At 34.7% G+C, this 14764-nt stretch overlaps 2 protein-coding genes across 2 annotated transcripts in view; one reads left to right on the forward strand and one right to left on the reverse strand.

Moving 5' to 3' along the window:
• LOC124447185 overlaps window positions 1–11703 on the forward strand; it is a 16262-nt gene extending 4559 nt beyond the window's left edge. The window contains 33 exon segments of the mRNA XM_046998078.1: window positions 1–20; window positions 548–658; window positions 750–779; window positions 892–917; window positions 1047–1104; window positions 1169–1207; window positions 1518–1543; window positions 1664–1732; window positions 1811–1892; window positions 2262–2351; window positions 2577–2625; window positions 2627–2683; window positions 3392–3471; window positions 3619–3677; window positions 3755–3800; window positions 3896–3986; window positions 5103–5176; window positions 6495–6544; window positions 6619–6715; window positions 6842–6937; window positions 7129–7239; window positions 7401–7567; window positions 7621–7710; window positions 8478–8553; window positions 9545–9664; window positions 9768–9806; window positions 9932–10045; window positions 10166–10224; window positions 10326–10406; window positions 10734–10811; window positions 11043–11206; window positions 11330–11359; window positions 11633–11703. The exon segment at window positions 1–20 is cut by the window's left edge and continues 44 nt beyond it. Of these exon segments, the coding sequence (XP_046854034.1) occupies window positions 1–20; window positions 548–658; window positions 750–779; window positions 892–917; window positions 1047–1104; window positions 1169–1207; window positions 1518–1543; window positions 1664–1732; window positions 1811–1892; window positions 2262–2351; window positions 2577–2625; window positions 2627–2683; window positions 3392–3471; window positions 3619–3677; window positions 3755–3800; window positions 3896–3986; window positions 5103–5176; window positions 6495–6544; window positions 6619–6715; window positions 6842–6937; window positions 7129–7239; window positions 7401–7567; window positions 7621–7710; window positions 8478–8553; window positions 9545–9664; window positions 9768–9806; window positions 9932–10045; window positions 10166–10224; window positions 10326–10406; window positions 10734–10811; window positions 11043–11206; window positions 11330–11359; window positions 11633–11703 (2450 nt within the window).
• A 1086-nt stretch (window positions 11704–12789) lies between these two features.
• On the reverse strand, window positions 12790–14733 carry LOC124447191. Its single transcript, XM_046998084.1, has 3 exons — window positions 14457–14733; window positions 13791–13913; window positions 12790–13115 (listed from the first exon to the last, which is right to left on the reverse strand). The coding sequence occupies exons 1-3, from the start codon at window positions 14731–14733 to the stop codon at window positions 13048–13050; spliced, it is 468 nt and encodes a 155-aa protein (XP_046854040.1). The 3' UTR covers window positions 12790–13047.
• Between the last annotated feature and the right edge of the window lie 31 nt (window positions 14734–14764).

Here is a 14764-nt window from a genome sequence, read left to right on the forward strand (position 1 = left end):
CTATGAGAAGTTCAAGACAGGTGAGGCTTGACTTTGTAGGATGGAATTCACATACATATAACAGCTTCTATAAATTATCACCAAGCTTGCTCAATTAAAACAAAAACGATATTTTTGACACGTTCTCGTAATTTTCTGGAAAAGTCAGCATAATTCTATGAAATTTGTTATAATTTGATCTTTTGACCCATCTCTATGAAAATAACAAAGCCAACGTTTTACGCCAAACCAGACTTACTGTTTATCTCGTATTTGTTGAAAGCGAGGCTATCGCTAGAACGTTAACTTTTAAAGAGGTGTAAACTCAATTATTCAGATGTGTTGACAGGCCGATTTCTTTTGAAACAGAGTTGGCTTTCGAAAGAAATCAGTCGGCACAACTGAATAGATGAGTATGCACATTACTTCCAAATAATAACGTCCTAGGCACGACCCTGTTAGTGAGTATTCGTCGCAAATAAAATTTAAATCGATCATCAACCGCTTTGTTACATAGTTTTGAAAAATCAATCTTGAAACTAATCTTCCCGTTTATTTCTTTCTGTAGGTTTTTGAACTTTTGTGGTGCCTCGTTTGTCACGATATCTGGTTTGTTTGGAGTAAATCGAATGATTTACAGCAAACTAAAGCAAGAAGAATACTTGGCACAGCATTCTCGGTACGATAAATCCTTATTTAGAGTTAACTGGTTTAGAAAGATACCTCTTTAGAGAAATCATCAAATTAAGTTTTTTTTTATCTTTACGAAGTGGGTTCCATCAAAATGTATTGGTGACGAGGTAAGTCATTTGAAAGTGAGAATATGAAATCTGATACATTGCATTGTTGCATTGTACAATTTTAACTGTCAATCTTTTTTTCACGAGTTCTTTTTCAATTGACTTATTACAGGAAGTTGAGAAAAAATTTTCTAAAAGGTATGACGAAGCCTGAATATATGTAATAGCAGATGTACGAAAAGCTTGTTGTGTAGTAACCATTTTCAGTGTATGGCACTTGAGATTTACTTTAGACTGCTATGAAGTCAGTCACTTTATGCATTTCAGCCATGGTTACCCTGAGCCCGATGCTTGCATTCTGGAAATGATTAATGCACATTTAAAGGTCAGAAATGACGAAATTTTCCTCTTTGTTTTCATGCTACGTAAAGTTTTCTCCTTATTGATAGATGACGAGAGAAGGACGCATGCTCAGTCGTGGAGTAATGGTAAAAATAAGCTTTTTATTCCAAGTCTCTTAAGTTTTCATATCGAAATAACTGAAGAGCATTTCCGATGCAAATGAAATCATTTTAGCTTAAATGAACAATTGTGTGAAACGCAGACATAATTTCAACTCTTTCCAATCGATCTGTTTTACGCAAGAGAGTATACTTATGATTTCATAATGCCTTTTTGTCTGTTAGCTTTCTTCGCTGCTTTTTTAATAATTTCCTCTCTTTTTCAACACGACATTTTTGTTAAGCATGCTTTGACAGATTTTTCTGTTACCATTCTTCCAGTTTTTTTCCTTTTTAGACTCTAGATGATCTAACGGACAGCAGGTTAAACTCTTTCCTTTTTATATGACTGAGATAATCGAAGATCTACCACGATCTATCCGTAGCCATTTCAGTAAAAATGTGCATTTCTGTAACTCTGTGCAAAACATAAATATTTATTAGGGTTTTGTGTGCGCTCGTAAATTCTTTTGTTCCCGAAACATTTACAACTGAAGTTCTTCTAAACGACAGGTATTTTTTTGGTATTATAACTATTCGTTCCCAAATCATCTTTTCTCTTAAATGGTAAGAACTATTTTTTATGATTAGATGGACAGTCAACCTGGCTCTTCGTACGGCAAATGAATTTTTTAAATCATCGAGCTCATTTGATGCTTCAGATCTTGCTCAGGTAGCTAGAAATACCGTGCTTTGGTCAATTGACATGTTATGAGCATATTTTATGAGCTCGCGGCATGATTCATAAAATAATTTAGAGCTAATTTTGAGCAACATTTTAGAAATTTTTGATTTTCAATGTTTTATACGGCAGATCATTCAATCAAAATATATATAAAAATGATATAGAGTTATAGACCTTGTGCATGTAAAAGTAGACAAAATATCCACTTGTCGTTGCAACAACTAATTAAATGCTGCATCAAAAACTCCAACTTGCTCTCTTTTAAGATTTTCATATAACTTGTTTTTTAAAAATTTGAGGAATCTGAGTGGATCTTGTTCTTCAAACAAACGTGAAATAATTTTTTTTACTTTACAGGCAGATATCATGTCGGTTTGTTCTTACTTCGCATTTTTCTTTATGTGTGGTTATAAACTTAGACAGTCTCGGGCAGCACTACAGAGAATGGTAACGCAAACAGAAACTTGTTTAGCTACCTTTTTGTATTTTTGAAGAGTATTGTTGTTCACAATGTGCCTGTTTATAAAAAATTGGCATACTCGTCATTTCTAGTTGTTTTCTGAAACATTAGAAGTGGATAGCAACTCAAGAATTATATATATACTTTTCATTAAGTACAGAGAGAATTGGTAGCTATGATGTTTATTTGAATTTTCCCTAAAAATTTAATAGAATGAATTGCTGTTGTGGAAGTTAGAAATTAAAGATGATTTGGAAAAATGGAGGCGAAAAGTTTGAAAATGCTGTATTAGAAGAAGCACTTATTGATTGCAAACAACGTATGTCAGCTGCGTTAGATGACATACAATCTGACTTGAATTTCTACAGTTTGAGCTGGTTAAAACAATCCCTCGACTCGTGTAAATTGAATTTTGAAAACCGTGATCTATTACTTTCAAAATGCTTATTTGCTAAGCTTTACCAGACCAGTAGAAGCTATACATACTCATTAGTGTCATGTTCCATAGCTCCTCTCCCCTCTTTTTTTAAAAAAATGGTCGCTCATATTTATAAGATTGACGATCATGGGTTTTTCGAACCAGCAAAAGCAGTCGACAATTTTATGATATCCAGAAAATTTCATCCATTCACTCGTGGTCCGTGATATCTGTCTTTCCCTTTCAGTATTACAGTCTTTTAGTATTATGATTTCAAAAAACTGTTAAGAGGCTTTGTCAGCAAATCATCAACTTCATGTGAAAATAAATGAATGAGTCAAAACACTTACCTATAAATTGAATACTCTCGTTATGCTTCTGCCTACAACGTCAGTGTTTACAATCTTTCTTGTTATTGAAAATAGATAACAAAACAATTGTTGGTTTATCAGGCAAATTTTGCCTTTTAAATACAGAATCAATTTTCGCTCTCAAATCATTGCTAGCTTGAAATATTTTTCAAACCTGACATCCTAGACATATAACACAGATCAATGTCACAGCTTCGTGCTCTTGCACGTGTTTATCGCAACATTAGTTATTTTTTAGAAATTCATGATTTGGAACAGAAATTTGATCTCGGTGAATGTTCTGAATGGATGAAAGATATAGCAGCTATTCAAAATAATGTAGGTGAAATTTAAAACAGTCATATCATTAGAAGTACGTCACCATCAATTAATAACGTTTTTTTTCTGGAAAGCCAACTGAAACTCAATGTCACCGAAAGTGTCTTCGGGGGCATTCAAGCCAACGATTGTTTACTTTTGTTATAGGTTCGAACAATTGTATCGAAAAGAATACAAGATAAATACGACATAATTAGGGTACCAAGGTAACAGAAATCATTACATACTTTGTCCTGCATTCCGAGGCTAAATTTTCTTAAAGTTTAATTTTCATCACGTATAGAAACATGACAATAAGTGACTTAACAGTTTCATTGATTATCAATTTAGTAAGTTTATAAGATTTTCGAACTCGTGGACTGTGTTTTTCTTAACTCTGTGAAAAATTTGTGTTTTCTTTCTGTGTTTTATGTTTGAAACATAGAGTCTCACCTCCGGTGTTGGTTATTATGAGTTGAGAACGAAAGAAATTATATCAAGAGACAGAAAAATAATCCTTCAGAACACCCAATCAGGCATGTAGAATAATTTGAATCGTTTGTTTTTCATTTGCTATGGACAATGCTGGACATAAACAGCCACATCTTTTCAATGATTGGCTCTCATTTGGATAATCCATCCCCGTCTTTTCGTATAAAAATACGATTTCTCGTGACATTAAAACCTTATCACAAAAAATTTACTTCTTTTTGTGGACCAGTCACTTCAATATTCCAATCAGCTTCTTTCATGTAAAAGTTGTATTATGTGTGTTAATCACTCACAGATAATGCGATTCGAGTGACGTTAAACAGTGCCTTGGCTAAACAAATATTTGCTCAACGAGTATTTGTCCACTGTATTCGCTTCGAATTTGTTTGTTTGAGTTTCATAGTTTTTGATTTTTTTGCAGCACCATTAGATTTCATGAACAATTCTTGAGATTCACATGCTCAAGCGATAATTACAGCAGCGTCACTTTAATTTGCGAATTACTCCGTCGAGAATATCAGAAAAAATAAATTTAAATTTTACTTCTTCTCGTTTACGCCGCTTTTATCAACTGTATTAGACTTGAAAGGCTTTTGACTTAACAAAAACTGTGTTTGCACCTTGCAAACTGTAGTACAGCATTAATTTGGGCACATTTCATACAACCAGGCTTTAATATATTTTTTGATGCAACAGGTGAATTCGTTGATGACGTGGGTGAAAATCGTAAGTACAATCGTCAAAAAGAATAGCTTCGCTCTCTATTTGTCTCAAGTTACAAGTGCTAATATTTCTTTTACATTGTGTATGACATAGTCAGGGTTACACATGTCTTTGAAGAGCCTGTTATTTTGTATCACATATTATACAAAAGACAGTCAAATCCATATTGCTAGCATGACCCTAAACATGAGCAATTTTTGCAATGACATTTCTGTACACGTGCACAATAAGACGTTTAAAATTGCCACCCAAGTTTTTGTTGTAACGTTGTTTGCAAATAATATAATTCAATGAAAATTTTTGTACAAACCATTTAAATGAGTCGAAGCTGGCTTTCATTAAATCTCGTTTAGTTGTATTCATCCATGGAATCTTTCAATTTTGCAATTTTGCCAAACAAGAATTCTGCTGAAGAAGTTTCATGTTTTCTTTTACAGAAAGCCTTCGAGCACATCTCGGCATCAAGGACACTGTAGATGATATTAACCCAAGGTCTTATCCAGATTACAAAGTAAGAGCTCAGTCATTTGTTATTCTTGGTTTTCATGTGTGTCTCAAGGGAATAGCCAACAAAGAAAGAGCATCCATCATGTCGCCCAAAAACAATAAAATCTAATGATATTCTTTTGTAAGGAGTCCACCAACATGGCGCACATAAAAACCACCAATAGTGTGCGGTAGTTTGCATCATTTATCAACATCAGTCACATGGCATTCGTACAGCATGTAACCTTGCTTTAGAAAATGTTCTCCTTTTAAGGCAATCCCTTGTTTAATATTCCAGAATATTTATTCTTTTCATTACTGGGGTCCCTCTGGGAGTTCTGCTTGTTATTCCACCGCATGATCTGCATGTTTCATTTTTTATTAAACTTGTCTTCATAATATGACTGTAAAAAATACCATTTCACTATTAAGTACTGATCGAGTCCTTTACACTCTTGAACATTCTTTGTATGAAACAAGATTTTAAGCCATCTTCTTTCTTACTTTTTCTCTAACGTTATTACATCAACACAAATCAATAGCATTGGTAATTAAAACTTGCATCGCCATGTACACAGTACAAAGTCCAGGAGCTACAAACATAACAATATGACCCCTTTCCTTCAAAAGCGTGGGTGCCATTAATGGTTAGGTGCTATAAAGGAAAAAAATATTTAATGGTCAGCTTGCCCAATACGGATTCTTTTAGGGTCCAGGCCCTTGCAAATACCAGGAATTTGGACCTTTAATGGACCTCGTCAGCCTCATGGCTTTAGTTTTGCTGGCAGTTGCAGTTTTACTATATAAAACAAAATGCATATTCGGATGCATATTCAGACCCTCGAAAGGACACTGTCTCAAATCCCTAATAGATCTTAAGAAGTACAAACTTATATCTTTGTACGAACAATCTTTGTGCAATATAAAAGCTGTTTGCATAAAAGCATACCAAAAATTAAGATTCCTTTGTCAGTCAGCCAGATTTTTACCCTCTTTTAACATATTTCTAAGAATGTAATAAGGATGCACTAATCTACGTTTTCGTCATACTTCGTAAGTAAGGTGCCATAGAACCGCTAAGCTGACAATATGATCGGGGTACAGCTTACGTCTCCGACTTATTTTACTAAATTCTGATATACATGAACAGTAAACAAAAGCAAAAATATAAATATTTTGTTTAATGGACGACGGATACGTGCAAAATTCTTTCCCATTTTTGAAATGTTATATAATTTAATGAGAAACATTGAATGACCAGTTGCCAATTTTTAAATTTAATAACATGTCGTCTCCATATTCTTTAAATTCAGTAATTAAAATTTCGCGATAATTTGTTGCAGATATTTGCTGCCAGCCCGTCTCGCAACAAAATCTTAAAGGCTGGATCCTTGTAAGAAATGAATGTACTTGCGTGTATGTGTTGTCAGTGTGGAAATGGTTGTTGTAATTGAGTTTTTTGTACAGGTTTCTTTATCAAATATTTCCTGGAAGTACTTTGCCTTGTCAAAGATTGCTCTTTAAAGCTACAAAATCAGCAGAGATTGATACAGTAAAGAAGCTAGTATGTTTACTTAATATATTTCTAAAAGTAATGGAGTTCAAACACTCTAATTGCTATTTTAATGAATCTTCACTTGGGCATGTAAACGGCATCAGATCAAGACCTGCTTCCTGTTTCTTTATGCAGGTGACGTTTTTCCAGTCAGATAAGAGCTTTATCAACTCCAAAGAAAGTGGTTCTGGTAATACAGCTTTACACCTGGCATGTCGTCATGGACATTTTGTAAGATAACGTTTATAGTAAATGAGCAAACATGTACTTTTTGAGCCAGTTAATCGACGAATCAATGGCTTGTCGCCTTATTGTGGTGTGTTACACGTAGCACTTCGTTTTTAAATGAGTTCTCCAGTATTTATCATTAACTTCTCACAGTTAAAATCAATTCATTAATATTTAATTATGTCTATCCATAGGATCTTGTACAATATCTATTGGAGCATGGTGCACATATGGATGCTTTAAACAACATGAACTGTACGCCATTCTTTGCCGCAGTTAGTGCAAAGCAACGAGAAGTAGCTGAGGTGACAAAGTGCGATCATTTCAGAAAAGATTTGCACTCTTAAAGTAGAATGCCCTACGAGACGATTGTCTTGATAGTAATTGTCCCCTAGCCCTAGGTCATTCTCATACAGTCATCCAAAGACCTTCACTATGCTCTCATTAAAGTCCTTGTTTGTTTAAGTTGCTGATTGAATGGGGTGCTAACATCTTCAAGAAAAATTCTTCCGGTAAAACTGCATTTGAAATCATCAACAACGAAATTTTCACGTCGGAGTTACTTGGTGAGCTGCGAGCAATTTTTAAGAAGTTTAAATATGTGGTTGAAGATGACACAGTGTGCAAGGACCTGTTTTGATGATGTGTTGTTTTAGAAAAGATCGAAACATGCGATCATTTGTAAGGCAAGTTGTGAACGGGGACATTGAAAAACTAACCGAAGTCATAGAGCAACAATCTGTTGGAGGAATGTCTTTTCGCAGTTTACGCAGCAGGTATTTTATGCACGTGTATTTATTTTCATCATAATTTTGTTTAGAGAATGCCAAGTGTTAAGTGGTGACAGTAAAATAAAGTTTGCTAAGTTGCCTTCGTGCTTTGAAGTTTATAATAGGCAAGCGCAAAAATTCCCATAACTATACCACGTGTTGAACCACAAAATTACCAAAGCCAACTATTAGCTCCACCAACTCTTTATAAATAACCTCCGTCATCTTTCTTATGTTCGTCCTACATACATTGACCACGCATTCTTTATATTCTTTAACTTGGCACCTCAGCAAAATTTGTGCAATTCTCTAATACTTAAGCTCCACCAACTTAAAATCAAAACCTCACTCATCTTTACTTAAAACCCGACGTTCAGTTTTGAGCACCACCATCTCAATTTTAAGATCTGCCCCTCCAATTCTATGATCTCAAAACCTAAGCCCCACTTGTACTTAATCTCGAAAATCAATACATGTAATAACCACAATTAGATACTTAACACTCTAAGCATGCCTTATACAACGACAAATCAAACTGTCGTTATTACAGTTATACACATCACTTCTGCCAAGCACTGAATACATCAAAGAATATTATAAACCGTATTCCTGTTTCAGATGTTTAAAAGGAAGCACTCTACTTCATACAGCTACACATTTTGGCGAAGGGTCTTTGGTCAAGGTATATACTCATGTTTGCAAAATGTATTCAACCAATAAGATTACTGAAACATTAATATGCTCATCCAAACTCCCACTAGATTCTTTTGAAGGAGGGAGGAATATCGATTACCAGACTATAAAGGAGCAACTGCATTACACCGGGTAAAGGATAAAGACACGTTGAAGGTTTGAAAAGTCGATTCTTATACGGGATTTACGGGTTAAATATTTCTGTTCCTTGATGATTCGGCATATTGCAAATAAAACGTAAAATATTGCTTCAAAATGGTACAGCTCTACAAGGAGGCAAAACGGCGATCAACTAGTTCAGTCGCCTTGTTACTTTACCCTATTTTTTGAAACCTTCATACCAGTGGCGGACACCAAAGAGGGGAAGGGGGGGCTCTAGCCCCCCTCAATAATTTTGATGAATAGAAATCTGCGTCAATCCTAAAATCGTACCTACATAACATCACTGAGATGTTAAATTATAATTATTTGATAAACATCTATATTGTACCAGTCTCAGCAGATGCATTAAATCTTGTTGTGTGTCTAGGAATATGTGCAGGAATCCTTTACTTGATTTCTGGAATTTTTTAAAAGTATACATATAGGCATGCCTGGAGTCTCCCTAGAAATCGCATGCCTTGACGACGACCCCCTCCCCCCCCCAATATTTCATAAAGTGTCCGCCACTGTTTCATACTTTCAAATTCAGATAAATGCAGTCTTTCAAGTTGTTTTTGATTACTTCTTCCATAACTTTTTAGTTAAGTGCATCGTGAATTTTTTTATTGAAAGTTGCAAACAGTTTGGGGTTGGTACAATATATCCATATGATCGTTAAAGCACGAGATTTCTTAAGCATTTGAAATAAACGAAACATGTTTATGATAAAAAAAATTTGTCGTTTGGTACAATATACCCGAACAGCATTTCATTACATTTGAAGTGTTATGTTAACGACCTTAGGTATTTTAAGGTGTTTTAGGCAAATTGGCCGAGTAAACTGGCCATTGCACGTTAGTAGCTAAAATAGATTGTTTACACAAACAAGCAATTCACATACACATGTCTTCCGGCTGTTAAATTTTAAACTTTGTAAGTAGAAAATATGTGCGCAAAACAGCCATTTATCAAACACAAAAGTGACAAACGTTCGCAATGAATCCAGATATTATTGGAGGCAGGAGCAAATATTGATGCGGTGGATGATGATGGTAACACACCACTTCATGTTTTCTGCTATGGGGATCATATCAAAGACGATTTTCTTCAATGTATGGAAAGTTTAGTAAGTAGCTGTAAGATGTTATTTCAAATCCTCACATATTCATGTATAGTTTTTAGTCTCGTGAGCAATACACTAATATCTAAAATAAGTATTTTTTTTTCAGTTGAATAAGAAGCCATTGTTAACAGCAAGAAACCACAAGGTTTACACATATACACATGTATAAAACAAGTCAATGAAGCCTTTTGTCATGAACTAGATATTCATTTGACCTTTTTGTGTAACATAAATATGTATACCATGTCAAGAATCTTTATTGAATTTCAGGGAATGATGGCGGTTCATTATTGTGCACTGCATGGTCGAGTTGATGTTGTTGAACTTTTGCTTCAATATGATCAGGAAGGTCTGATAAAGGAACAACTCAGTTTGAAAAATAAGGTAACATATTCATACGAAATGCGTATTTTTATAAGTGTCACAACCTAATTTCCCTATGATTGATCAGTATTTAAATATTTCGGTTACATGCAGATTTTCATGTTCGCTTGATTTATATAGGATTCGCCATCGATCCTTTTCTTGGCCTTGGCAAATGATCAATTAGATGTTGCATGTTGGTATGAGATTCACTGAGAACACGATATTCAAATGATTTTTTTTTGAAATGATCACACAAATGTTCGATATCTGTAGTCTACTAAGTATACATTTTTGCCAGGTTAACTACGAACAAATTTGCATTTTATCCTGACGAGGCTGATCAACTCATGCAAAAAATCATTTTCGGTGAAATGTCATGGTAAATATACTTCATTTCTCTCTTCAGTATAGTGAAATTTAAAGTAGACAAAATTCACGTTTTTTCCAATCTTGTTAGTTGTGGCCATGATGGGGAAATTGTACATCTTTCAAAACAAAATATAGTTACACTAATTTTTTGTGATTTATTTAAGAACCCACGTGTAAAGAAAGATATACGTAGTTTCCTGTTTTCAACCACAAAGCATTAAATAAATAACCTATCAAAATCCGTTGTTCTATGCCATGTGTAACACGTATATGTTTTATTTAAAATTAGTAAAATTTCGTTCGAAGCGATGACAACATATCCATGTTTTTTTTTTAGCTCGAACTATCTGTCCACGATGCAATTTTTACTAGACCACGGAGGAGATCCTGGATGTGTTGATGCAGCAGGAAACACGTATGTTTGGTAGAATATAGGCATGTATACAACTCAATAGAGCGAAAAGTAAAGGTTACAATATTAAATGTTGGACGCGTAGGAAATAAGTCAACGTTAGTTCTATTAATAACTCCTTATGACACTACCAATAAAATAAGTACAGGAGGAATTTTATGGATGTTGAATGACATCGTGTGATCAACTCTCAAATTTGATTTTGTGTTGTTAATTTACATGACACTTTTTCAGGCTTCTTCATTATGTTGCTGCTAATCCTGATCTCAGTGAGTTGTTGGAGATGCTGGTAGAGAAGGATGCCGACGTAAACGCCTTAAACACGGATGCTATGTCACCGCTGTTCTTTGCCGCAAAAAGTAGCTGCATCTACAATGCTAGTGTTTTGATTGCAAATGGTACGTAAAGTAAATTGTATATTTTGTTCATTGTATTGTTAACTTGTCAATGTTCAAAATGAAATTATCAAAGTTAGATCAAAGAAAGGTTTGCTAACAACGTTTGCACTAATTTTCATGTAGGTGCTGATATTAAGCTAAAAAACTACCAAGGTATAGCATCAACACAAAACAACTTTTCAGGCTGCGTTTACACTACACCGGATTCGCTCATCACGACATAAAAGTTTATTAAACTGATAGATTTAGTCTATTTGATTGTGTTTCTGACGTTGAACAATTTCACTGTCTTTAATACAGAATATTATAGCAATCCGGTATAGTGTAAACAGGGCCTCAATGAAAGTATCTGCGTGAAATTGACAAGGAGCTTGAACTTGCACCCTTCTTAAATCTAATCGCACGATTGTTATGGTCTTTGTCAAGGTTTAACAGCGCTAGATTTCATCACTGATTTTGAAGAATGGAAAAACTCTGGATTTTTAATGAAGAAATGAAGGCACGTCTAAGGGTTAGAAAACTTCTTCAATTATTCATCGATAAAACAGTGATAATACTCGATGCGTTTGGGCATCCCTTTCGCTAAAGTTGACAGGATCATTGCCCGTATACAACAGCTACGTTTCATAAGTTCGCATTGTTTATTTAGCATGCAGCTTGAAGCACTCCAAGGATCTTGTGAGAGCTATATCAATCAAAGTAAAAGGGACAGTCTCCGATCAAAGAACCTGTTCTAGTTCCCAAAATCCTATGTCTTTGCGCTCCCATATCCAGCATGCGCAGAAAGATCTAGAGCACATCAGTTTTCCGAGGCAAATATCATTTAGATGACAACTCGCAATATCAGGAAACATTTAGCAGTTCTACGCATCCCACCCCTTCCCCCCAACATTACGAAATTGTCAGCGGTTGGTGTTAACGTTCCTACATATTTCATGACGTCATCACTTGACCGAAATCACGATATCCATCGATAATTGAGTGAATTTCATTCCAGTGTCAATAAGGTAGATTGAGTTAGAGACTGACGGGCTACTAAAAAAGTTTTTAAACGGCTTTATCTCTTGAAAGTTCACATATAATTTTTTTTAATAAGACGTTTTAAATTCTTTCTCACATTAATTACTTTTTCATTGAAAAAGGTCAACGTATACACAAAGTATAAAATGTATAAAAGTTGATGGATAGCTATCGATGTTATATACAACTTGGTGTGAATAGCAACTAAAATTTATTTAAGTACAAATTAAAACATATTCCAAATATATTGTAGACATCTCGTTTTCTTGATATTCAACATGAGAAACAAGAGTTTTGATACAGAGACAGTTTCTCATCTTGAATATCAAGAAAATGGAATGCCTACATTCGGAATTTACTTTATTTTGATTTTCTGATGTTATCTGCTTGTTCTGGTTATTGATTCATTAAGAAGAGTGCAATTGGCAATTTTGAAAAAGAAAACAAGAGGGACAGTCTAATTGATAAAAAAAACCAACATACACAAAAAAGTGCTGGTAGGGTCGAGGTTTTGCAAGAAATGCTAAACTAAATGAACAATTATCGAAGTATACCAATACGCATAATCAATATATCATTTTTTTATGTAAATCAATAATTGCACCACATCCTGTGCGATTACTCTAAATATTTGCCGCCCATTCTTCACTCTAGTATAAGCCAAGATATCACCCCTGACTCAGTTTAAATTAGTTTCATTTACGATACGGACGCCATTATTAGGCTGATGACACTATCAGAGAATACATAACTGATTTGTACAAATGATTTCCGATTTTCAACTTATCTGCTTCAGCAATTAGATATCATTCGTACGCCTGCTATCCCGAAGCCAGCAACGTATCCAAATCAAATGCTGGGTCAATTTCGAACGTATTATCATCAATACCTTCATAACAAAAAACAATTGCAAAAAATCTTGATTGACTAAACTCACCAAAATGTTCAAACTTACTAAAACTACTGGCTAATACTGAATGAAATTTATGCAAAAGGTAAAGTACGTAGAATATGATCGCGTAATAAAAGGACCATCGCTTCTCGTTAAGATGAATATAGAGAAAAATAAACCCAACAAACTTAGAGTAAACCACAAACAATAAACTCCCCTAGTTATAACACTCCCCCTCCCCATGTACAAACAAACCTCAGCCAATGAGTTGAAGCGTAACTAAAAAAGATTTTAGAAAAGGCTTCGCCTGCTACAAAATATCAGCCCAGTTAGCATACTCATGCTTGGTGTTATTAGTGTTCGTTTTCCTCTTTTATGTACATGCAGGCTTGTTTATTTGCTCACACTTAAGGTCGTCTTTGTATAATCCCAAATGTGCATAAGTCTTCCGTTATAATAACCCATCAAAAATTGTTTACAAAAGTACATAAACCCAGATTAGTCGGAGAATTACGGGTTTGCAACTGTTTCATTTAATGCATCTTGAATGCAACAAATAAATAACGATGATCTCAATGGCTTCAGTCAAGCACTGAATTAAATCGTGCATTAACAAACAATAAAAGGAGAGTGAAAAATTATAATTAATAAACAAAAAAGGTGGTCGTTTACCAGTAGCAGTTGAAGTTGACGCTCCTGGTTCGTAGACATTACTGATGTCAAATGTTGATGAATCAGAGGACAAACCAGCTACATCTGCAACTTCCATTTCTGCATCTATATCAAATGTTGGGTCTAGAAAACAAAATCAAAAACATTTCACACCAAAAAAAGCAATGCTCGGCTCCACTCAGTTAGAAAAAATAAATCAAATTGACTTTGACGTTATAAATCTAGCAATTGCATTATGGCATGCATCGAATTAGAAAACATTCAGTTGCATGCAAAGCAACTGATCAAGATACAAAATATTAGAACTATAAACGCAGAGAAACTAGTCGTTCGAATAATCTAGGGAGAAAATAACCTTGAAGATAAGACAAAAAAATTAGAATATCGAAGTCATGATTTTCAATTACTTGTTTATGAAGTAAAAGATTGACATAAACAAGACTTTTTTCATTGTGTTTCTTACGCATTTTTATAACAAATAAACACAACTGAATCTGTAAATTCTGAAAATCTAAACGTAGAAAGTGGCGTTGTATTGACCACTAAATGGCAATTTATCACAGTTCAGTCATAAATTTCTCTGATATATGTAAACTTAGTTAAACAGCCACATGTTCACAAATGACGTAAGAAGTAACAAAGAGGAGGAAAGCGGTATCTAGTTACCTAAAGCAGTATCAAATCCGTACGTATCCTCAACATGTAAGGAGCCAGGTGAATCGGATGCACCTCCAGGGAGCGTTTGAAAGATACCCTCGACATCGGATACTCCAGCCATCTCAGAAACATCCGAAGTGACTGCGCTAGCCAAAAACGGCTCATTTTCAACTTCGGCAAAATTAACAGAATCCGGATGTAGCATGCCCATTCGTTCATCTTCGGGAGCAGTCGAAATAAGACGGTCCAAACTGCCGCTTTGATCAAAGGTTACACCTGAAATCATATCGGTACCGTCAGCAGCCAGAATGCCAGAA

Source organism: Xenia sp. Carnegie-2017, unplaced genomic scaffold (assembly GCF_021976095.1).
Source record: "Xenia sp. Carnegie-2017 unplaced genomic scaffold, XeniaSp_v1 HiC_scaffold_22, whole genome shotgun sequence".
In the NCBI taxonomy this organism is placed as follows: Eukaryota; Metazoa; Cnidaria; class Anthozoa; order Malacalcyonacea; family Xeniidae; genus Xenia; species Xenia sp. Carnegie-2017.